Source organism: Panthera tigris, chromosome C2 (genome assembly GCF_018350195.1).
Source record: "Panthera tigris isolate Pti1 chromosome C2, P.tigris_Pti1_mat1.1, whole genome shotgun sequence".
Lineage (NCBI taxonomy): Eukaryota > Metazoa > Chordata > Mammalia > Carnivora > Felidae > Panthera > Panthera tigris.
The window spans coordinates 66,659,672-66,685,471 of record NC_056668.1 but is presented as its reverse complement, the minus strand read 5'-3'; the positions used below and the strand labels follow the sequence as shown (position 1 = coordinate 66,685,471).

Below are 25,800 nucleotides of genomic sequence, written 5' to 3'. Positions count from 1 at the left end.
GATAAAAAAGAGAGAGGCAAACCAAGAAACAGACTTCTAACTACAGAGAACAAACTGATGGTTATCAGAGGGAAGGTGGGTAGGAGGATGGGTTAAATAGGTGATAGGGATTGAGGAGTGCACTTGTTTTAATGAGCACAACGTGTTGTATATTTTGTTGAATTACTATATTGTACACCTGAAACAAATATTGCATTGTTGACTAACTGGAATTTAAATAAAAACTTTTAAAATCCTAAAAAAAATAAAATAAAAAATAAAAACAAAATTAAAAATTAATTAAAAGTTTAAGATAGTTTTGAGAAGAGGGAATTTTGGAGTCTCTTTGGCCATCTAAGGAATTAGGAAGGCCTATCTCCTGGGAGAGTTGTGGGGCTGATGTGTAGTACTGAGCTATACTTGTTAAAGCATCTCTAGTTTTTACACTTCTGTGGGAATCAAAGTGACACTGACCCATACATTTGGGTTTAGAAGCATACAAAGGAAAGAAAAGAGGCATGTATAAGAGACAAGAACATTTTTCTATATGATCTGGTATTTATTTGTACTTTGATCAGAGAAATCCAAACTCCACCACATTGGAGTTATTCTAGAATTCCAGGCAATCTCTTAGACTGCAAAGCCCCAGCTTGTCATACTCGACCTGATTTGTCCAGGAGATAGACCTACAGCTGGACCAGCACAGATGTGGAGAGAGGAACTCTTTTCTTCTAGCTGGGATCTTGTTGGTGAGGGATACTTCTATAGACAATGAAAAGAATGGTAGGATGTCTCACCCTCATCAGGAAAACTGTACACTTTCATGATTTAGGCTATGTCATAGGTATCAGAGTACAAAGCAAGACACTGAGGCCACTAGCTTCTCCAACTAAGGATTTTACATTTGGATATCTCAGTGGTGAGAGTCCCATGCCCAGTTGAAAGGGCCTAAGGGCTGATGTGAAAAGGAGCTACAGAAATCTGAAACTGCAGGAAGAAAAATAATGAAGACTGATTGACTTTGTGGTTGAGATGTGCACATTCTTGGATGGAAGGGTCTGGTTTGGTTGCTTTAGTAGTTGCTGCTGCTGCTTCCTCAATTTGAATTGTTGGTTCCTGAACCAGATACAAGAGTGGGAGAAGTGGGAGGATTATGGTCAGTGAATGGAGGATTTGGGGGCTTGTCTGGAGTGGAAAAAGCCAGATTATAACCCTCATGTCCTCTCCAAGTCCTCATGACACTGAATTCTGAGAGAGCAGAGATGGGCATGAGTGCAGGGACAGCAAGGAATCAGGACTGGGACCCCAGAGAAGGAAGAAGAAAAAAAAGGGGGTTGTTTCAGAGGTTGTTCTGGGACTTTAGAGAAGGTTTCCTGAACTCTAGAGAAGAGAAACTAGTCCAAGAAAGTTTCCTGAACTCTAAAGAAGAGAAGCTAGTCCTACCAGGGAGGTGAGGATTATAGTAAGGAATAGTGTAAGAAAAACTTTGGGGCCTTAGCAGATTCAGAGGTTGAGGGGAGCTCTTTGTCTCTTGGTAGCATTATGAATTAAACAGATTGCAGGGATTTACTTGGGAAGACCCTAAGTCAGGAATCTGAATAAGAGTCCTTCCTCTATTTGAGCTCTACAGTACGAGAACTCTGAAGTTCTAATTCCAGTTATACTGCTTATTCTTGTATCTGTGATCCAAACACTTTGCCCCTGAACCTCAGTTTTCCTCATCTTTTAAACTGGATGATAGCAAGGCCAACATATGCGATGTGCCCAGTTCAGTACTAGTGCACAGTATGTATTCAATATTGAAATATTATTATTATGTTATGACAGAAATTTCCAGATTGTGGTTTGGATGAAGGTGCCAAGCACACTTCAGGGAATCAGATAGACCTTTACTATGGACTTGGGTAAGTTGAGTTTCGAAGGTGATTCCTCCTGGGGATTTTAATCTGGAAACATGGTGTGGATAAACAGAGTCTCCAACTCTTCATGCTGTGTGGGCAAATGAGGTGTGTTTTTGGTACTTCTTCCATTACACCACCTCCTTTCCTAAAAACTCCCAAGAAACCACAACTGTGAATTTTCCATGACTTCCTTCAACACGGCCTGGACTTTAGGAGATAAAGGTCCCAGGTCTTCACTCTGGGTGGCTGAACCCTGTGTAACAGTGCTTTGTCCTCTGTTTTCTGAGATTTAGTTTTTTCCTCTGGGAAAAGTTACCTCTTAACTTTCTCCCTATCCAGTTTGTTCACTCTGGGACATGACTCCTTTGAGTTTCGGTTTGCCCTGAACTGAAAACAGAAAACCCCCTTCTCTGGTACTCTGTCTACCCTGCCTAACCTCAGGATAGTGGACAATGGTTTCCCTCTTCTTTTTCACACTTTTGTTTCCTTTAAAAACTAGGAAGAAGGTGCATCTCCCTGCACCTAAATATAACACACTCTTCAAAGTGGGTTTTTTCTCTTTGCTTATTTATTTTGGAACTTGATCCATCTTGTCTGGTAAATAGGGTTTTTCTTTTCCAGGATTTCTGAAGCTCTAATCATTGCCCTGGGAAAAAGTTCATAAGAAATAAGACATTACTAAATTCATGCTGGCAATCAAAAAGTTATAGAGTATTTTTTTTAAATGGCAATTGAGAGAAAGGAAAATTTCTAAGAAAATACAATTACCATAATTTACTAAAAACAATAACTGCAGAACCTGAATAAACTAAAAACTACACAAAAACATAAGATATATTATGGAATTCAAGACAATTCTGTGCTATATGGAATTCAAGGCAATGCTGTTATATGCCCATTTCAATAAAAGAAGGAATGGTTTTCACTTGAACTTCACTTCTTATATTTGAAGTCCATAACACCAGTACTAAACCCAGGCAAGAAGAAACACCATAAGTTTTTTAAAATTAATGTTTATTTATTTTTGAGAGAGGCAGAGAACAGCACACAAGTGGGACAGGGGCAGAGGGAGAGGGAGACACAGAATCAGAAACAGGCTCCAGGCTCTGCACTGTCAAAGCACAGAGCCTGACGCAGGGCTAGAACTCATGAGCTGTGAGATCATGACGTGAGCTGAAGTTGGATGCTCAACCAACTGAGCCGCCCAGGCGCCTCAAGAATAAATTCTATAAACAAAGCTACAGACTATGCTAATTAGGAACATAGATGTAAATAACCTATATGAAATATATTTAATATAATATAATATATTTAATATAATCACATATTTATATGTATGTACTTTGGAAGACAGTTTGGCATTTTCTTTAAAAGAAAGTTTAACATAATCTTACCATACAACCCAGCAATTTCACTCCTAGGAATCTACCCAAGAGAAATGTGAACATTCATCCATTCAGAGATATATGCACAACTATTCACAGCCCCATTGTTCATAATTGCCAAAATCTGATAACAATCTAAATCTCCTTGTTGCTGAATGGACATACAAATGTGTTATATCTATACGATGGAATATCATTCAACAACAAAAAAAATAATGGATTGCTGATACATTTTACAACATGGATGAACCTCAAAAACATACTAAATGAGATATATATTTGCTAAGACTTAATGATGGGCTCATGGGAATTCATTATACTATTCTCTGTTTTTCTTTATAATTGAAATTTTTATATGTTAAAAATAAGTAAGTAAAATTCAATCTTTAGCAATCATCTTTTTTCCAAAAGAAGAGAGATCCACTCTGAGATGGAACTATTATGGGCAGGAACTATGTTTGCCAAGGTGAACGAGTGGAGGAAATGGAGTGGAGATTCAGTAATCTTATGTTTAATGGTGGAAATTTTCCTCAGAAACTAATTATCTAGGAATGTGATAGAAACGGGTGACTTAAACTCTTCACTTCAGCTCATAAATCATAAATAGGTGATGCTAATAATGCTATTTTATAATAGGGTTTGTAAATGTTACACAGATGTATTAATGTCAGGCATTAATACACACAAAACACTAGCATAATGCATGGCACATAATATACACAACAGAAGTGTTTTCTTTTTAAATTTTTATTATTTTAGAATATTTGTCATTGATGGGGCACCTGGGTGGCTCAGTCAGTTAAGTGTCTGATTTCAGCTCAGGTCATGATCTCACCATTTGTGAGTTCGAGCCCTGCATAGGGCTCTGTGCTGACAGCTTGGATCCTGGACCCTGCTTCGGATTATGTGTTTCTCTCTCTCTCTCTCTCGGCCCCTTTCCCACTCGACCTCTTTGTCTCTCTCAAAAATAAAGAAACAAAAAAAAAAAATAGAAGAAGAATATTTGTCATTGAAAATGAAGTCTCTTTAATTGAAGTTATAAACTATATTTAACATAGGCTATGTGACAACCCTAACACTTTTCTGATAATCAAATCACTGCCTCTGCACCTACTGATCTTATAATAATTAACTCCCTCAGCATATCAGGTGTAAGTTAGGAAAATATTACCAATTACAATAGTTTCATAGAAAACAAATTCAAAAAAACTATATTACTAATGTTTATTATTTGCTTATATACTATGATATAGGAACTATACTTTTTTAAAAACTCACAAAATTATAGTTTATTAACACATAAAAAGTAAACTACAAAAATTATACCAAACCTATATTAGTGACTGCCTCAGAGAAGAAAGAGGTGGGATAGAACAGTTAAGAATGATTGTTAAGTAAGTGCTTTGGCTTAATCACTATCATTTTTTAAATAAATCAGACTAAGTTATATATTTCTTATGTGATTTACTTTGAGCATAAAGTTGGAAAAAGCAACTGGAAAAACGTGATTATATGTTAACAGGTTTTTTTTCTTTTTTGTGGTGACATTATAGGTATTTGCTATAATATTCATTGTTCTTTTCTGTATTTTAAGGCATACATTTTTATTAAGACAACCAACTACATTACCAGAAAATTTTCATGATCATATAAAAAGATGACATAAAATTTAAAAAAATTAGACAGTCATTTCTGATAAAATGTTGGTCAAGGTAGGAATAGAAGGTATTTCCTGAATGCAAATTGGTGCAGCCGCTCTGGAAAGCAGTGTGGAGGTTCCTCAAAAAATTAAAAATAGACCTACCCTATGACCCAGCAATAGCACTGCTAGGAATTTACCCAAGGGATACAGGAGTACTGAGGCATAGGGGCACTTGTACCCCAATGTTTATAGCAGCACTCTCAACAATAGCCAAATTTTGGAAAGAGCCTAAATGTCCATCAACTGATGAATGGATAAAGAAATTGTGGTTTATATACACAATGGAATACTACGTGGCAATGAGAAAAATGAAATATGGCCTTTTGTAGCAACGTGGATGGAACTGGAGAGTGTGATGCTAAGTGAAATAAGCCATACAGAGAAAGACAGATACCATATGGTTTCACTCTTATGTGGATCCTGAGAAACTTAACAGAAACCCATGGGGGAGGGGAAGGAAAAAAAAAAAAAAAGAGGTTAGAGTGGGAGAGAGCCAAAGCATAAGAGACTGTTGAAAACTGAGAACAAACTGAGGGTTGATGAGGGGGTGGGAGGGAGGGGAGGGTGGGGAATGGGCATTGAGGAGGGCACCTTTTGGGATGAGCACTGGGTGTTGTATGGAAACCAATTTGACAATAAATTTCATATATTGAAAAAAAAAAAAAAGAAGGTATTTCCTTAACCAAAAGAGTTTCTATATCAAAATGGATAAATACTTGGGGCACCTGCGTGGCTCAGTTGGTTAAGCATCCAACTTTGGCTCAGGTCATGATCTCACAGTTTGTGAGTTCAAACCCCTTATCAGGCTGTCTGCTGTCAGCACAGAGCCCAATTCAGATTCTCTCCCCCGACTACTCCTCCCTCGCATATGCACTCTGTGTCTCTCAAAAATAAATATATTTTTTAAAAAATGATAAATACTTAATAAGAGACATCAAGACCATTACTATTAAAGTAAATAAGAGGCAAAAATGTCCTCTAACGTAGGTACTGTGCAGCATTGCACAAGTGTACCTAGCAAATGAAACAAAATATGAATAAGAAATAAGTAGCACAACAAAAAAGCAAAAGTGTCATATTTGCAAAACACAAAAAGTTCATCTTTAAAATTCCACTGGAAAAAAAAAACCCAAAATATAATATTATGTAAAACACTTCAACACATTGGAAGAATATAAGATTGTGATGCAACCATTAAGTGTTTTAAAGCAAATAAGAAATGTAAGGTCAACATTACATTTTAAAAGTTCCTATATGTTAGATCTTCAAAATATATAGAATGCCTAAGAATATATCTAAATGAAATGTCTAAAAACTATATGAAATAAATTATAAAGCTGTGTAAAGGGCATAAATGATCATTGTACTCATATGTGGAATTTAAGAAATAGATGAACATGGGGGGGAAGTGAGAGAGGCAAACCATAAAACAGACTCTCAACTATAGAGAACAAACTGAGGGTTGCTGGAGGGGTGGTGGGTGGGCAGATGGGTTAGATAGGTGATGGGCATTAAGGAGGGCACTTGTTGTGATGAGCAATGGGTGTTACATGTAAGTGATGAATCACTAAATTCTACTCCTGAAACTAATATTACACCATATGTTAACTAACTGGAATTTAAATAAAAAATTGAAACAAAAAAGGCATATTATGTTCTTGAGATAAATGAGTAATTACAAAAATGTCAATCTCCTCTTCCAAATAGTTCTATAACTTCAGTTTAATCCTAACCAATATCTTTTTTTGTTCTTTCAGCCATTTTTTAAATTTGCAGTTCTTGTTCAATGCAAATCAATTTCATAATATGAGAAGTTACTATGAATCAAAGCATAAATATACAAACACAATATACAATCCAAAGTAGGTAGACAACATTCAGGCATGAAACAAAAAGGAATGTTCATTCATACACAGTAGCTTGAGATCTGTTGGAAATGGTTGTTATGGCGTGGGTTCCTAAAGTTGGGAAAAAATGACTTTGGTCATCAAGACTACTGTGGCCATATTAGATATTGGAACATTTAAGCATCAGTGGGGAGATGGGTGGGCAGATGGGTTAGATAGGTGATGGGCATTAAGGAGGGCACTTGTTCTGATGAGCCTCAGTGGGTGACCATGTGAACAAAATATTTTAGAGTGTCTATTTTTAAAAAGCTTTCTGTGCATCTGGGCAGTTGTGAAAAGATGTACTTTCCAGAATCAAGCTTTCTTTGGGCTTAGGATGAAGTTCTAACCATCTAAAAATATTGGCGAACAGAAAGTTTTCCAAATGTGATTATTCTGATTCAGAGTTAAAAAAAAAAAGTATTTACAAAAAGAGTATAAAAGTTTTCCTGAATTTATTGTAAGTAAGCTTCTAGTCTTCACTTCCCAAATACTTGATTTATAATTTTGGCTCCTGCACATATTTTGTCTTTTTAATTTCAAGATTTGTTAATTTTACCTTCACAACAGATTTTTTTTAATTGCAAAAAGTATTCAACATAAGCAGAAATAAAAGCATTTTGAAATTAGTTGAGGTCAATGTACTCCTACTTTTTGGAATCAGTTTAGATAAACGAATCTAGCACTCTTGTTGAATAGGAATGGGTGATATGTATATAAGCAAAATTTGCTCATTATGCTTCAATCTGGGGTAGATTCCAATCCATCATTGCCTTGGCACATGTCAACTACTATACAAAAAATCAAATGCAATGTCAAATCCAAAGCCTCAGGGGAAAGAGTTCAGTTCCCAAAAAACAGTGATAGCTCAACAATGTAAAACTTTATCTAGACTACACTGGCATTAAATCAGTACTGCTGAGACAATACATTGAGGATTTACGGCAACACCTGGAAGATTCTTCCATGTACATATAAATAGAATTATGGAAGCTTTTTGTATTAACTGTTTTATGGCCTTAAAGATTTAAAGAACCAAATGAAAACTGATTCTGTTGACATCCCATCCTTTATATCTAGGTAAGATAAAATCTATTCTCATTTTCAAGGTAGAATTTACCCGTCCATACTTCTTAAGCCACCTTTAAAGAAATCATACCTTAACTAATCTTGGATGTTGTCTCTTCATCTTGTACATGCAACTCCAGTAGATTTAATAGACATTCATCATCCAGACAATAGACTCTTCATATGTTCTTCAAACCAGTAAAACTTGGGATCCTCAACATTTTCTGTGTCAATAAAATAAAGTGTGGAATTAGCAGATTCAACAAGGACCTGTTTTTTCTTTGTCACACTGGCTGTCTAGACACCATTTGGATTGGGTTTAGAAGATGGGGAAGTATAGATGTTTCTTGGCCTAAGTCTCTTATCTTAACCGTAGAGATGTAGAAGGGAACAAGACGATGAAGAGACTGGCTGTTGACTGCAGAGCACTGCTAGTCGTCAGGGTGATGGCATTAGCTGGATTTGGGGCAGTGGAGGTATTCTGGGAGGAGTTACTTGAAAGTATTACAGTAGGTTTTTGATTTGAATAAATCTGTGTGGGTAGAAGCAGCTACAGAAGAAGAAGCCCCAGTGAGAGCCTGGCCATCATCGCCCTACCCAGGTCCACTCTGCCAGTATCAGTGCTCTCACTTGATGTCACATGAGTGGAGACCCGCTGGCTCAAGGTGGGGGCAGGCAAGGTGTCTAATCAATTTATTAATAGATTTTTTTTTATGGAGTTTGACAAGATGGTTCCAAAATTCGGAAAAGAAAGTATCTAAAAGTATGTAATTTTTTATTTTTAAAAGAAAGAGAATGGGCTAGACTGCCATCTAACATACTTTAAATAGGTAACATGGAATGCGGCAGTTTTGGTGCCAAAAAGGTTAAATTAGAGCTACAACAGAATATAGAAAAAACAAACAAACACTACTATAGATGGAAAACTGGCATTTCCAAGCAGTAGGAATAGAACAAGTTGCCATTAGTGTGTAAGAAATTACACTCTAACTCACAAAATTCAATAGCAATTACAAATAGATTCAAGTTTATTTTTTAACGTTTATATTGAAATAATAAAAGAACAAAAACCTTAAATGGTTAAAATAAATTGCATCAGACTAGAGAGACTTGAAATATGTATTAAAGGATTCATATCCCTATTTTATAAAAAAAAATTGTTCAAAAATAATGAGAAAAAACAAATTCCATCATAAAATTGGGTCAAAGGCATGAAAAAATAATGTCTAGAAAGGAAGGTAAAAATGTTTAAAATGGTGAAAAATGCTCAACTTCACTAGGGATTCATAATGTGTAAATTAACACAATGAGTTAATTTTTCTCCCACAAGACTGGCAAAACCTTTAACTATAAATCAAACTTTATTGATAATGTGGGGGAATGCATACCATTATTTATTATTAGTGGAGGTGTGAAGTGGCACAAAATTTGAAAAGAAAGTTAGTAATAGCTTTCATTTTAATATACTTCATACCATTTAACCCAGAATATTTATCACTGGGAATTAAAATGTTAATTCATCAATAGAAAGCTGGTGAAATAATCTTTTGTATATCCATAGCTTAGAATAGTACCTAATCATGTATATTTTTTAAATTGTGGTGAAATATACATAATTTAAAATTTACTATTGACATCATTGTTTAGTGTATAGTTCGGTAGCATTAAGTACGTTCACACTGTGGTGAAACCAATCTCCAGACTGTTTTCATCTTACAAAACTGAAACTCTGTACCCATTAAATAACAACTCCCACTCCTCCCTCCCCCAGTGCTTGACAACCACCATTTTCTGTTGTTTGTATGAATCTACTACTCTAGATACCTCATGTAAGTAGAATCATATAGTGTTTGTATTTTTGTGACTTGCTTATTTCATGTAGTATAATGTCCTCACGTTTCATCCATGTTATAGCATGTATCAGAATCTCCTTCCTTTTCAAGGCTAAATAATATTCCATTGTATGTATATACCACATATGGGGTTTTTTTTGTTTATCCATGTATCTGCTGTTGGACACTTGGGTTGTTTTTACCTTTTGGCTATTGTTAATAATGCTATTATGAAAACGTGTATACAAATATCTCCTTTTACCCTGCTTCCAGTTCTTTTGTGTGAAATTTCTGGATCATATGATAATTCTATTTTTAATTTTTGAGATATCACCATACTGCTTTCTATAGTGGGTGCACCATTCTACATTCCCACCAACAGGGCACAAAGATTCCAATTTCTCCACATTTTTGTCAGCACTTGTTATTTTCTGTTTGTTTTTTGATAGTTGCCATCATGATGGGTGTGAGGGGAATATCTTGCGGTTTTGAATTGCTTTTGCCTAATGATTAACTATTTTGAGAATATTTTCATATGCTTGTTGGTCATTAGTATATCTTCTTGGAGAAATGACCTATTTATTATTTTATAGGAGTTCTTTATCTATTATGGATGTTAACCCCTTATCAGATACATGATTTGCAAATATTTTCTCCATTCCATAGGTTGCCATTCTACTGTTGATTCTGTCCTTTGGTGCACAGAAGTTTTTCACTTTTATGTTATCTAATCTATGTATTTATACTTTTGTTGCCTCTGTTTGTGGTATAATCTCTAAGAAGTCATCGCAGATCCAATGTTGTGAAGCTTTTCCCCTATGTTTTCTTATAGTTTTGCCTCTCATGTTTAGATCTTTGATCCATTTTGAGTTAATTTTTCTATAGAGTAAGGTAAGGGTCCATATTCATCCTTTTGCATGTGGATATCCAGTTTTCCCAACATCATTTATTGAAGATATTCTGCTTTCCCCAGTCAATGGTCTTGGCATCCTTGTCAAAAATCAGCTGACCATATACATGTGAGACTGTATTTCTGGGCTTTCTCTTCTTTTCTATTGGTGCATGTATGTCTTTATGCCAGTACTGTTGTGATCACTGTAGTTTGTTTAGAAATCAGGAGTATGAGTCTTGGGTCTCCAACTTTGTTCTTTCTCAAGATTTTTTTAGCTATTTGTGGTCCCTTGAGATTCCATGTGAATTTTAGGATGGATTTTTGTATTTTTGCAAACCATACCATTGGGATTTTGATAGATATTGCATTAAGTTCATACATTGCTTTAGGTAGTATTGATATCTTAACAATATGAAGCCTTCCAATCCATTCTCACAGGATTTATTTCCATGTATTTATCTACTCTTTAATTACTTTCAGCAACATTTTGTAGTTTTTAGTTTACTTAGTTTTTAGTTTGGTTTGCTTCCTTGGTTTATTCCTTAGTACTTTATTCTATTTGATGCTATTGTAAGTGGAATTGTTTTATTAATTTCCTTTTCATATTGTTCATTGTATATAGAAACTTAAATGATTTTTGTACAGTCATATAGTTTTTAAAAGGTAGATATTATGAACATAGAAAAATCTCTAGGATACATTGTTGAATAAAAACAAGTACATATTTCAGAATTCAGTAAGATACAACTTACGAAAAGAAATATCTGTATACATTTATATACTACCACTCTATAAATGAGGTTTTTTCACATTTTCCCACAATGGTGGATGACAATATTCCTGTGTGATATTATGATTTATAATAAACATATATTTCAGTCTTTGTCCATGGTTCCTGGCTCACAGCTCCCAAAAGCTTCAAATTTCCTAATTGATAACAGCAATGGGGGCATCTTTTGTTATAGTATTTGGTCTCTTGTCCTCAGTTCTTTAAAGTTCTTCAGTCTTAAAGGTTAAATGGGTGTCTTGATATTTATAAATGCTCCTTTCAACCACAGCTGAGTTTACATTAATAAGGTGACTTTTGGAAATCCCCTAGAGATGGAGGCAGGGGGCTATTTGCAAGGGAACAAATCCTGATTAGAGGATTGGAAGTTGCTAGCCCTACCACTGATTTGTGGGGATGGGAGAGGACTTGAAGGTTGAATAAATCACCAATGACAATTATTTAATTAATCATGACTATGTAATGAAGCCTCCATAAAAACCCAAAGGGGATTGTTTGGACAGCTTCCAGGTTGGTGAACCAGATGCAATGACATGCTGCTCGGCCAGGGCCAAACAAATTCCAAGCAGATAGAAGTTCCTTTGTTTTGGACCTTGCCCTATATATCTTGTCATCTGGCTGTTAATTTGTATCCTTTACTATCCTTTGTAATAAACTGGCAATAATCTAGCGAGCAAACTGGTTTCCTGAGTTCTGTGAGCTCAGGAATTAATTAATTGAACCCAAGAAGGGGGTCATGGGAACCTCTGACATAGAGGCAGTTGGTCAGAAGCAGAAGTGACAACCTAGATTTTGGGTTGGCATTTGAAGTGGGGGCAGTCTTGTGAGACTGAGCCCTTAATTTGTGGAATCTGAATGAGGCTATCTCTAAGTAGATAATATCAGAATTGAGATGAATTTAGGACACCCAGCTGGTTGACATGGTTTTTCCCACCCATAAGAATTGGTGTCAGAATCATACCTTGCCTTTGGAAAGGAGTTTTCAGTCACTTTTTACTTCAGTCTTTCCCTCTCAGAAAAAAAAACATTCTCTCTTGCTCTGTAGCTTGTGTTTTCAGCTTATCTATCTTAATGTAGTCAAGCATGGGTGAAAGGCACTTGACTGTGATTATGAAATTTATAACTTCCCCTTTTATAATGGGGACATTTTTTTGAATAGGTTTTTGAAAAGAAGGTATAACAATGAATAACTGTTTTAAAACAAATGTAAAATACAGTTACAGGGCCCCCTGTGAAGAGGGTAACAGTGGAGGAGGGAGGGTGAAGGAGAGTTGTAGTCACTGGGACCCTCTAGATCTGATGGTGTCAAGTTCATGCTGGAATCATCCATATTGATAAGAGGGTATGACTGGGAATTCTCTGGGGCCATTCTGTTTATCAGGGGTGCTGACATCTGGGAAGGAAAACCTATATGAGAAAGGGGATACTGATGCATTCATTCATTCCCTGGGAAACAATGTTTTCAAGGTGCCTCGGCTTGCTGTAACAATCTTGGACAAATGAAGTTAATTCCAGGAAACTCTACATCAGCTGGAAAGTGATTCACATGTATACCATAGAAAAATACTCCAGATGTATTAGTCCAAAATGAAACTTTGGTAATATTAAGAGAATTGAGCTGATATCTTTGTGATTCAGAGTAGGGGGACTTTAAAAAATGAGGTTGTTGAAATACAGTCTTTACATGAAAAGATGGATACATTAGACAATTAGATGAGATCAAATGCCCATGGATTTCTCATCAAGAACCAAGGAAGACTGACAGTGGAATAAAATCTTTAAAGTGCTAAAATACCTGTCAACTTAGAATTCTATATCTATATCCAAAGAAAGCATCCTTCAAGAATAAAGGTAAAATACAGACGTTCTCAGATCAAGGGAAACTATGAGACTCTATGGCCAGTAGTCCTGTTCTATAGAAATGTTAAAGGAAGTTCCTCAGACTGAATAGAAATGGTACTAAGGGAAAATTGGAACTTCAAGAATGAAAGGAAGAGCCACAGAATTGGAAAATATCTGGTTAAATATAATAGACTAATTTTCTCTTCTTCAGTTATTTGGATTCTATACAAATACTGAAAGCAAAAAATTATCACATTTTCTAGTGCTGTATTTTTTTTTTACTTTTACTTTTGAAATAATTACATGTGCACAGAAGTTGCCAAAAAAAAAAAAAAAAGGACAAGGAGGTTCTGTGTACCCTTCATCCAGCCTCTCCCAATGGTGACATCTTGCATAACTGTAGTATATTATCAATACCAGGAAAATGACATTGGTACAGTCCACAAAGCTTACTCAGATTTCACCAACAGCATTACACAATTTAGACTGCATGGTGGACGGTCTAAGATGCTTCTACCCAACCTTCCCTTCTCCTTCACTAGAAGTCAGATTTGTGTTATGATCTGACAGCCCTTCTGGCCTTCCCCATTTTCTGGCACAGGCATTTCCCCTAATAAAATTCTTGGAGATTTAGTCCTACCTGACATGCGTTTCTTAGACAACACAGACTGCACCAAAATTCACCCTATTTTTTATGTTACCAGTTAATCCATCCTGGAAAATGGGATTCAGCCTGAGCTAGAAGCATTTGGGATTCATTTGACTATTGTAACTGTTCCTCCTTCAAGGAGTTCTGTGGGCCCCTAAGAGATGGGGGTCAGACTGAAAGGAAGGCTCACTGTGATCAACTTTGTCTTCCTGTATCACATCAATGCTGTAATCACTCATGTAGATAAAAAGGGTGGATCTGGGAAGTTCCAGGGGCTCCTCTGTTCATCCAGGCACCAGAGGGCTGCATTGGTAAGTCTGTGGAATAGAGTAGAGTGGGGAATGAAGAGTGATGAGCTCATTCATTTCTTGGAATGCGATGTATTGAAGACAACAGGTCCTTCACATAGTACCTCTGAATTTGAGAGTGACTTCACCTTCCTAAGCCTGCTCCCCAGTTGAAAAATAATTATAATCTCCATCTCACATGGCTGTAGTGATGATTCACTAAAATCCTATCTGTAAACCACAAAGCTTGTTGCAATGTAATGCTCAAGGAATGGGAACTGTTGTTATTTAGAAAAGTAATTCAGACCATGTAACTGTACTGCTTAGAGCTCTTCCATGACTCCCTAGTGCAGGTGGGACAAATCCCACATCCTCAGTGACCTTGGCCTAGCAAGACTTACAGGAACAGGCAGTACTTCTTATAAACCTGGAAAAATAGCCCTTGTCTTGGGGTGCCTAGGTGGCTCAGTCGGTTGAGCATGCGACTTCAGCTCAGGTCATGATTGCACACTCCGTGAGTTCGAGCCCTGCATTGGGCTCTGTGCTGACAGCTCAGAGCCTGGAGCTCTCTTCAGATTCTGTGTCTCTCTGTCCCTCCCCTGCTCATGCTCTGTCTCCCTCTGTCTCAAAAATAAATAAAAACATTTAAAAAAAAATAGCCCTTGTCTTGAGTCCTTTCATTGAGTTCTACACCTCTCAGACTTTAATAGGTATACAAATCAGCCAGGGATATTGTTGAGATACAGATTCTGATTCGATAGATCTGGGGCTTAAGATTCTGCATCTCTAATAAGTTACCAGATGATGCTGATATTACGGGTCTGCAAATAAGACTTAGCAAGGTTCTAAAAGGGCCTCTCTTTTGTTCTTTAGTATGTGCTTCCCCACTGGGCATAGAGTCTACAATTTAAAACTGTCATGACCATCTAGAATATGTGCCCACTTCTACATCATACTCCGTGTACCAGGGACCACACACTTCTCTACCCATTGCCTGGAACCTGCACAGCCCCTTCCCTGATTCATCCTCCTCAGGGAAAAACATGCTGTCAATGTCCACCCCTCCCTGGCCCAAGAGGTGACTATAGGTCAAAGGGGTGTCAACAGAGCCTGGACCTAGGCATGCAGGCAGGGATGAGAATGAGGGTGGAGTGGTTGGGGCTAGCTCTCCCTACATTGCCATGTTCTTTGGAACTTCAGAGAACCCAAGAATTCAAAATCTGAATCTCAGCGTCTAGGAAGATATATATCTGTCAAAGTGGGCAAGTAGAACATATTTTACTTAACAGTTTGATAGCTTGATTTACAGTTTCTAAATACTTAGATATATGGTATGTGTGCCTCCATTTGTACTCTTGTCTTAGGCTTGAAAATGGCACCTACTGAGCTCTCCCCTCTTTTTAGCTCTGTGTTGTGGCCACTGTGGATTTCCTTCAATTCTTTGAGTAAGTCATGAGTTGCCTGTTTCCTGGTGTTTGCATATGCTCATCTCCACTTTCATCTCCTACTTAACACTACTCATTACCTACCGCCTATCTTTTCTCAGTTTAAACAACATGAACATGTAGAAGCTGACTTCTCTTCCCAAACAACTTCACAGTGTTCTCTTAACTCTTTCTTGGCACTATGTACTTTTCCTTCCAAAAGCAATTTCAATTTTAGTTGCTCATTTATTTTTCTGCTTCTACTTTATTGTCCCTTTATTGCACCTTTGGAAACAGTTGGCTATGAGGAGGTGATATATATGTGGGAAGAGAATATAGATTAATTTTGCTTTTGCTTGGAAAAGGTGTGCAAAAGAGGAAAGGAGGGAAGGAGGGAGAGATGGAGTAAGAGAGAGAGGCCATTACTATGAAAGGTTGGATAATCTGGGGCAGCAGTTCTCAAAGTGTGCTCCAAAAGCTCTTGGGAGTCCTTGAGATCTTTTCAGGGGGTTCCTGAGGTCAAATTATATAATAATATATTCATGATAATATTGAGATGTTTACCTTTTTTTTTTTTAACGTTTAATTATTTTTGAGACAGAGAGAGACAGAGCATGAACGGGCGAGGGGCAGAGAGAGAGGGAGACACAGAATCAGAAACAGGCTCCAGGCTCTGAGCCATCAGCCCAGAGCCTGACGCGGGGCTCGAACTCACGGACCACGAGATCATGACCTGAGCTGAGGTCGGACGCTTAACCAACTGAGCCACCCAGGTGCCCCGAGATGTTTACTTTTTAACTGTCATTTTATCATGAACGTATAGTGGAATACATTTAGGAGAACTTCATAACTCCAACTGATTGTTCATAAACCAGTATTTTACAAATATCCAGTGTGTGCTGTTACAAGCCCATGTGTAGGTAAAAGATCCACTCAAAGGGTGATGCAGACCAGTGGATTTTAATGTGATAGATTATGCAAAGCTCATTGCTATGATTTCAAGTATCACGTAACAACCACTTTTTAAAAAGTTACTACTTATTGATATTGCTTTGTAGTTTCAAAGAATATCCACAATTATCACAAAGACTATTAGAATACTTCTTTCTTTTCTAACGCTATAACCACATAAAGCCAGATTTCAACATAATGTGCATAAGGCTAGTTTCAACAAAAACAATATATCATAAAAAGTAAATGCAAAAGCAGAAGAGAATTGGTGGTTGTCAGAGGGGAAGTGGGTGGGGGGTGGGCAAAATAGGTGAAGGGGATTAAGAAATATAAACTTGCGGTTATAAAATAAATAAGTCATGGAGATTAAAAGTACAGCATGGGGAATATAGTCAATAATATTGTATTAACTCTGTATGATGACTAAACTTACTGTGGTGAGCATTGAGTAATGTATAGACTTGTGGAATTGCTGTGTTGTACACCTGAAACTAATATAACACTGCATGTCAACTATATTTCAAAAAAGAAAACAATGCAGAAGAGACTTCTATCTTCTATTAAGCCAGACAAAGTTTCTATTATGTAAAACGATGACATTCTTTTCACCTTTTGTGTGCGTGGAAAATATGGTTAACATGTAATGCATTTATCATTTTGTTCTGAAATGAATAAATGTTTTTTAATTTATCAATTTTAATTTCTAATGTGGCAAATGTCTGAGGATATAACCCACAGAAAGAAAAAAAGCTCTTTGGAGTCCTCAATCAGTAATTTTTAAGAATGTAAAAAGATTGAGACCAAAGCATTTGAAAAGCAATAATAGAGGATGGGCCAGGAACTGGCATTTAATTGAAGGAAAATTAAACCTAGCTAAGCATCTGTTCTTCAATATAATCCTCAGAGTAAATGAAGTAGTACAATTATGCAGTAACATACAATAAGAACATTAGAATATTATTCAATATAATAATAGTCATAATAATAACATTTGAAGATGTTTTCTATGTATCAAACATTTAAGTGCTTCATATGCATGATTCACTGAATTCTAAACAAACACATGGGGGATAAAGTACAATTGTTAACATCCTCTTTTAGATGAAGAGAAGCAGGGTCTTCAAGTTTTGGCAGCTAGCGTAGCATAACTGGGAATGAATCAGGTCTTACTGACTCCTGTATGCACCATCTAAACACCTGCCCACTCTCCCTGGAAGGGCATTGAGTCTTCAGCTTAACTAGCATGTGAAACAAGGAAGTGTATATTTCAACCTGACTCAGGTGTTTTCCTAGGTCAGGGCTATGGGGAGCACAAACAAGAATTGCCAGCAGGGCACTGCATATACTCAGCAAATGTTTATTGACTGCCTCCCACAAGTGGTTGCTTACTTAGGTGTGGTGATTCTGCAGTTAACAAAACACAGGCCAGCATAGATTGGGAAAGGATGGGAGCCCTGCAAAAGCAGACACCATCTGTAACAGGAATCTTACATTCACTTTCGTAAGACAATCTGACCTTCTGATCTGCCTTCTGTCCTCAACTTTAGTCTTCTATTATCTCCTTCCAATGGGAATGGAGCTGAGTGATTTGCATCTTTCAATCTTTCTCTTTCAATCTTTGAATCTTTCTGGACCACTTAAACCTCACATTCTGGGCCCCTATCCTTCTTCACTTCCCTCCCCTGCTTACCCTCATGAATCCCTTTGGAGAGCCCATTTTCAAGCCTGCTTTATCCTCTCTCTGGAAATCAAGTGTTTTTTGTTTTTTGTTTTGTTTTGTTTTGTTTTAGTGTCCTCATGGTGAAACACCAGGTATTTAAATGTAATTTTTGATACACCCAGACCCTTGCACCCAGATATACACCTGATGTCCAACCTTTCGTTCATTCAATCATTTATTCGTTCAGTAATAGTATGCTTAGACACTAATATAACTGTTGCTGGAAATAGTCATTATTCTTTTTATACTCAAACTCTACTTTTGACCTACCCTTTAAGCCATCTCCTGTGTCCTTTTTAAAAATTTTATTTTATTTATTATTATTATTATTTTAAAGTATAATTTATTGTCAAGTTGTCTAACATACAGTGTATACAGTGTGTTCTTGGTTTTGGGGGTAGATTCCCATGATTCATCACTTACATACAACACCCAGTGCTCATCCCAAGTGCCCTCCTCAATGCCCATCGCCCATTTTCTCCTCTCCCCCCCATCAACCCTCAGTTTGTTCTCTGTATTTAAGAGTCTCTTATGGTTTGCATCCCTCCCCCCTCTGTTTGTAACTATTTTTCCCCCTTCCTTTCCCCCATGGTCTTCTGTTAAGTTTCTCAAATTCCACATGAGTGAAAACATGATATCTCTCTCTGACTGACTTATTTCACTTAGCATAATACCCTCCAGTTACATCCACGTTGCTGCAAATGGCAGTGTTTCATTCTTTCTCACTGCCAAGTAGTATTCCATTATATATATAAACCACATCTTCTTTATCCATTCATCAGCTGATGGACATTTAGGCTCTTTCCATAATTTGGCTATTGTTGGAAGCGCTGATATAAACATTGGGGTGCATGTGCCCCTATGAATCAGCACTCCTGTATCCTTTGGATAAATTCCTAGTAGTGCTATTGCTGGGTCATAGGGTCCTGGGTCCTTTTGATACCACCATCTCTTTACTTTTATACTTGCCTTGTTTATAGCTCTGTCTCTTTAAGCCAGCAATCTGATCTGAGAATTTTAATGTGGATTAAATCCATTTACGTTTGATAGGATCATGATTAGAAATATATTTGGACTGATGTCTACTTCCTTATATTTTTTGTGTTTTTGTGTTTTTTTTCATTTTTCCTGCTTTCTGTTGAAATGTTTGCACTTTATTCCCTCTCCGCCTTTTCACAGTTGTATGCAATTATATGCAAGGTTTAAACTTACCATTAATTTTTTCATATAAATACTTGATTTAAAAAATTCAAAATTAATCAGTTTCTCTATACTTGTCCCAAACAATATAATGCTCTTTGGATTTTTAACAGTGAATCCTGCACCTTCAGGTTCTCATGTTATTTTTGTCTACCGTTTTAGATCAAACTTGCTTTTATGCCCCTAAAAGTAGCCATTATTATTTTTGTCATAAATATTTATTTAGATTAAACCATGCTTATCATGTTCTTTGGTCACTCACCATTGCTTCTCTCTCAGCCTCCTTTTTTCTCTTGGACACAGGTTTATTCTTTCTAAAGTAGAATCATTAGTAATTCTTTTTGTGATGGTCTATTAATTGTAAACATTTCAAACGTGCTTTGCCTGAAAATATTGTCAATCCTGCATAATAGGTTAGGTGAATATAAAACTCATTTATCTGAGAAGTCTGCTGATAGTTGAACTTTTATTCCTTTGTAGGTGATCTTTCTCTACTCTCTTGTTGCTTTAAAAAGATGTATCCTTTGTTCATAGTCTATGTGTTTACCTCTAAGTGTCTAGGTAAGATTTATTTTTATTTATATTGTCTATGTTTTGCTATATGTTTTCAACCTAAGCACATTGAATTTCTTCAATTATGGACATTTCTGAGCCATTATCTCTTTGCATATTGTTATTCTTCCATTATCTCTATTATCTTCTTTTGGAATTTTCATTAGATTTATATTAGGCCTCATTCTGTTCTTCATATTTTTCAACTGCTGTTATTTCCTTAACTTTCTGAACTGCAGCTTGTTTAGCCATAAGGATAAAAGTCTGATATATGTATTTTATTACTCTGGCTGCTGCTATTTGTTGACCCTTAATTTGTATTTTCCGTGGTGCTTTACCCACCCACCCTGGCCACCATCTTCCTTAAATAGACTGAAGTCTTATACATCCATTTGTTCTCTTATTCACTCATGCATCACTTATCTCCCACCCTGTTTATTTATTTTACTGAGTTCTAATTGACCTATAACATTATATTAGTTTCAGGTATATAAAAGAATGATTCAATATTGTATATATTGCACAATAAGTCTAGTTAATATCTGTCACAATAAATAGTTACAATTTTTTCTTGAGCTAAGAACTTTTATGATTTATTGTCTTAGCAACATTTAAATACATAATGTAGTGTTATTGACCCTGGCCCTTCCCACCCCTCCTGTCAGCTAGCCCAGAATGCATAGGTCTTAAACTAAGCCATAGATTTAGAAACAAAAGATCAGATTCACACTCTGTATTCTACCAAATAAAGAAGATGGAAGCTTACCACATGACAAAAGAGATATACCCTAAGTAAAGCACAAAAACAAAACAATGGACAATAGGAAGGAAAAAACTTAGGCATTAAAGAATCAACTCAGGAAATGGGACGATAATTGACAGGTGTTCCAAAAAGAGCACAGTTGAGAGAAATCTCACAATTTATCCCAATACCACTCTCAAGTTTTCTCTTGTTCTCTCTTGTTATATCTCACTTTCTTTTAAAATGTCTCTCAGTTATCCATGTCTACTAATTTGTTATTTCTGTCATTCTCTTGCCATTCTTATCATTCTTGTCATTCCTCTTCTTTCTTCTTCCTCTTTCTGAATTTCTTTCAAAAACGCCATTTCTGTCTCTTATACTTTTACTTTCCCAATTTTTCTCTTTCTCAAATTCTCACTAATTCTCACATTTTGACAATATCCTAGTTTCTGAACTCTCTATTTCTCAACATTTTTCTCAAAATGAACTCAATTTCTGTTCATCTCCAACAGTCTTTCTTAATCTATCTTTTTCATCTTTCTTACTAATTCTGCTATCCAGTTTCTTTCCTCTGTTATACTCATGCTCTCTTTAACTTTCTTGGTATTTCTATATTTCTTTTAGTACTTTTTCTTAATGTCTCAATATTCTTGATCCCTCAATCTTTCTCAGGAACTTTTTTTTCAAAATATTTTCCTCAAGCTCTTATTTACTCTCTTTTTTCCTTTTTCACAAAAGACAGAAAAAGTTTCAAACTCATGAAGATTCTGTAATGTGAACAGAAGGCAGACCGGCTAAGGCCCTGGGTCCCCCAAAATTCACTATTGTGAGTTTCCTGTTTTATGTTGTTCTGCCTTACATATACCAAAGGGACACTGGAAAAGTCAGCAAACCCAAAATTCAATGGGCACAGACAAAAAAAATGCCCCCCAAAATCTGCTCTTCTGTTGAAGGACCAGGAAAAGGGGCAGCCAAGCAAGGCAGACTTTTAGACAATATGCGCTGTACAAACTCCAGTCCCACATTTACCCTGGCCAGCAAAGGCTGAGTGAATAGCCTAGACGTCCACCTTTGCCACACTGTAAAAATGTATTCACTGTCCAGGTTCTTTTCACCTGGGAGGTCTCATAGAAGGCTGAGTTGGGAGCCAGGATTTCCATCTCTGTAGGGTGGTAATGAGCACCTCTCGTCTCATACAGTGTCAGTTGAGACCAAGTGGGGAGCCTGGAGTTCCAACCCTATCTACTGTTAATGCAGTGTTCCTCCTTCTCTTTGCTGGGGTGGCAATAGATCAGGCTTAGTAGAGAGTGAAGACTTTCATGACTTCTCAGCAGTAGCAATCCCTCTTCTAACCCCACTCAAAAGGTGTCCCCCAGTGGAGGCCACATGGGGAACAGTAATGAGGTGTCCCTCCCCTTCTTATCCAGGGTAGAATTAACAGAGGCCTACCGGGGAGCCTAATCTTCCACTTCCACTTTGCTGTAATGAGTCCCTTTCCTCCCTTCTCCATGCCCCTTTTCCCAGTGTCAAGGGAGGCTGAGTGGAAAACTTGGACTTCCATCCCCACCTGATAGTACTAAGGTGGTATCCCCTTCACCCACCAGATTGGTGTCAGAGGAAGCATGCTAAAACACATGATTTAAATAAGATCCTAAGTCTTATAACACAATGCACAAAATGTCCAAGTTTCAAGTGAAAATCATGTCTTACCAAGAACCATGGAGAGCTCATACTAAGTGAGACAATCAACAAATGCTAACACTGAGATGACATGGTGTCCAATTATCTGACAAGAATTTTAAAGCAACCATCAGAAAAATTCTTCAACAAGTAATTACAAATACTCTTGAGACAAATGAAAACCTATATAAAATTTCAGGAAAGAAATAAGAAGACTAAAAAAAAGAAATAAAGATATAAAAAAGAACAAAACGAAAAAATTAGAACCAAAATATATAACCAAAAAGGGGAAAAAAACCCCTCAATGGATAGGCTCAATAGCAAAATGGAAAGGACAGAGGCAAGACTCAGTAAATTTGAACAATAAAAGCTATGCAATCTCAACAACAGAGAGAAAATAGCCTGGAAAAAATGAACAGAACCTTAGGGACTTGTGGGACAAAAAGAGATCTAATATTTGTGTCATCAGAGTCCCAGAGGTAGAAGATTGCAGAGGGCTGAAACATATTTAAATAATAATAATAATAATGTTAATAATAATGACTAAAAATTTCTAGCATTTGTCAAAAACCATAAGCCTGCAGGTTGAAAAATCTGACCAAAACTTAAATGGATTAAATCCAAAGCAATTCGTGCAAAGACATATTATAGTCTTCTGAAAACCAAAGACAGATTTGGTCTTGAAAGCAGTCAGAGAGAAATGACACATTACTGATGGGAAAAACAATTCAAATGACAGTGTATTTCTCATCAGCATCCATGAAGGGTGGAAGGAAATAACAAAATATTTTTCAAGTGCTAGAAGAATGGTTAAGCCACAATTCTATATCCAATGAAAATATATTTAAGGAATGAAGGGGGAATTAAAGACATTCACACATGAGGTAAATCTAAGAGCATGTGTCACCAGCAGGTCTACCCTCAAAAGAATGGCTAAAGAAAGCTCTGTAAACAAAAAGGAAATGAAAAAAAGAAGGACTCTGGGAACATTTAGAAGAAAGAAAGAACACAGAAATAAAAATATGGGTAAACACAATACATTTCCCTTATCTTCTTGAGTTTGTTTTATGGTTGAAGCAAAAATTGTAATAGTCTTCAGTATAGTTCTCAATGAATATGGAGAAAATAATTAATACAATTATATTATAAATGGGGAAGGGTAAAGGGACATAAAGGGGTTAAAGCTTCTACAATTCACTCAAAATATCAATACCAGTTGACTTTGATAAGATATGTCTATATTACATAATAATATATTAAGAAATTATATAATGTATATAATTAATGATTATACATATAATTTATATGTAATATACAAATATACAATATTACAATGCAATATGATAAAGTAACTTCAAGTGTAATTATACAAGTATAATAAAATAAAATAAAAGGATGAAAAAGATAAGATGCAAACATTAATCAAAAGAAAGCTGGAGCGCCTATCTTAATATTAGACAAAGTACAGAGCAAAACAAATTACCAAGGACAGAGAAGTACATTACATAATGATATGGTCAGTCTACTAAGAAGAACGAACCATCCTAAATGTGTATGCACCAAACAACAAATACGTGAAACAAAAACTGATAGAACTGAAAGGAAAAATAGACAAAACCACAATTATAGTTGGAGACTTAAATGTCTCTCCCTCAATAATTAATAGAACTAGATGAGATGAATAGCTCCCTCAAAAAATTGCAGTGAAGATTTAGGGAAGGAATGCCTGAAGTCTTCAGTAGTCACCAGCAGGGTACATAGAGTCAATCGTAATAGACATAATCTGTGACTCTATGGAGATTATATCTAGTGGGGAAGACAATTAATTATACAGTTATTTTGGAGTAATAAGAAAATTCGGGTCCTATTGGAGTCAGAAAAGGCTTCTTTTTGAGGAAGAATCATTAAGCCAACCTCTGAAGAGTAACTAGAAACTCTCTGAGTGAAGAAATGGATAAAAGTGCTTTAGGGAAAGGGAATAGCATTCAGCTATCCAAGGTTGAGAAAACTTGCTCATCAAAAATAATAGTGAATCTGAATATTACAACTTGTCTTTGTTTCAAAAGGCGAGCCTTCTCATTGATTCTAGGATTTTCTATGTTATATATACCTCAGAGGAAGATTAATAATATCTATCAATTACTGGATGCTAATTACATGCCAAGTGTGATGCTAAGCACTTTATATGTAATATAATTCTTACCACAAGCTGTGATATAGGCATTTTTATCAGTTCAATTTTAAAAAAGGAAAACGGGTTAAAAAAAGTTAATTTTACCTAAGGTAAAAATGCTAGAAATGGTGGCTCTGGGGTTCAAACCTAAGTCTGCCATCTACAGTGCCTCTAGTTTGGTGAACTGGAGTTCAGGGAAGCTTACCTGCCTGGCCTGCTGTGTTGGGCTGAGCCATATACTTTTCATATGTTGACTAAGGGACATTTTACCTTCTGTTATGGACTGAATGTATCCCCTCCAAACTCATTTGTTGAAATCCTAGCCTTCACGAGGGTGGAGCCCTCATGAATGGAATTAATACCCAAATAAAAAGGGCACCAGAGAGATCTCTCTCTTTCTTTCTGCTATTTGAGGATACAACAAGCAGCATTCTGCAACCCAGAAGAGGGCTCTCACCAGAACCCAAACATGCTGGCACCCTGATCTTGAACTTCCAGTATCCAGAACTGTGAGAAAAATTTATGTTATCCCTGTGTTTTGTTATAGCAGCCTGAACTGGCTAAAACACCTACACCTCAATGATATGTCACTTGCCTTAGAGAATGGTCCAATCCAGGTCATATGCTCCAGAGATTTTCCAGTATGTTCTGAGTCTGGCAGATAATGAGATACTCATGACACCATTGAACCAAAATAAACAGTCTTACTTTACCCTTGCAGGTGAGGTGATATAGGAGAGGAATGTCTGTGTCCTTGTCCTTTAGAGTTACCATTGACGTAACCCAGGATGTGCACACCATCAAAATGGGCGGTGAAGATGTGATCTTTGTAAGTTGGTCCCACTTTAGAGAAGAAAGATGGAATCTTGAAATATATTTATTTACCAATTCATGCTCAAAAGATTGTCTAATCTATATAAAAATTACACTTGAGGACAACTGTGAATCGCTTTAAGGGCCATTTTATTAACATGAGAATTATAGGTAACTGTAAGGTCCCCTTTATCATAAAGGAAGTCTTTCCATGGAGGATTCCGAGTTTATTAAAGATAAATTTTTTCCTTGCATTATGCATAAGGGTATACTATCTTCATAGTGATCAAATGTAAACAGGAAGAGAAGGGTAGAAAGGCAAATAAAGTGAAAAT

General features: G+C 36.4%; 1 protein-coding gene across 1 annotated transcript; it reads right to left on the bottom strand.

Annotated features, from left to right (window-relative positions):
- Window positions 1-609: 609 nt before the first annotated feature.
- On the bottom strand, window positions 610-25,426 carry ARGFX (arginine-fifty homeobox). The gene is given in 5 exon segments (XM_042998333.1): window positions 610-840; window positions 842-973; window positions 975-1,105; window positions 1,866-1,968; window positions 25,361-25,426. Coding segments are annotated over 5 exon segments (663 nt in total).
- Window positions 25,427-25,800: the final 374 nt, after the last annotated feature.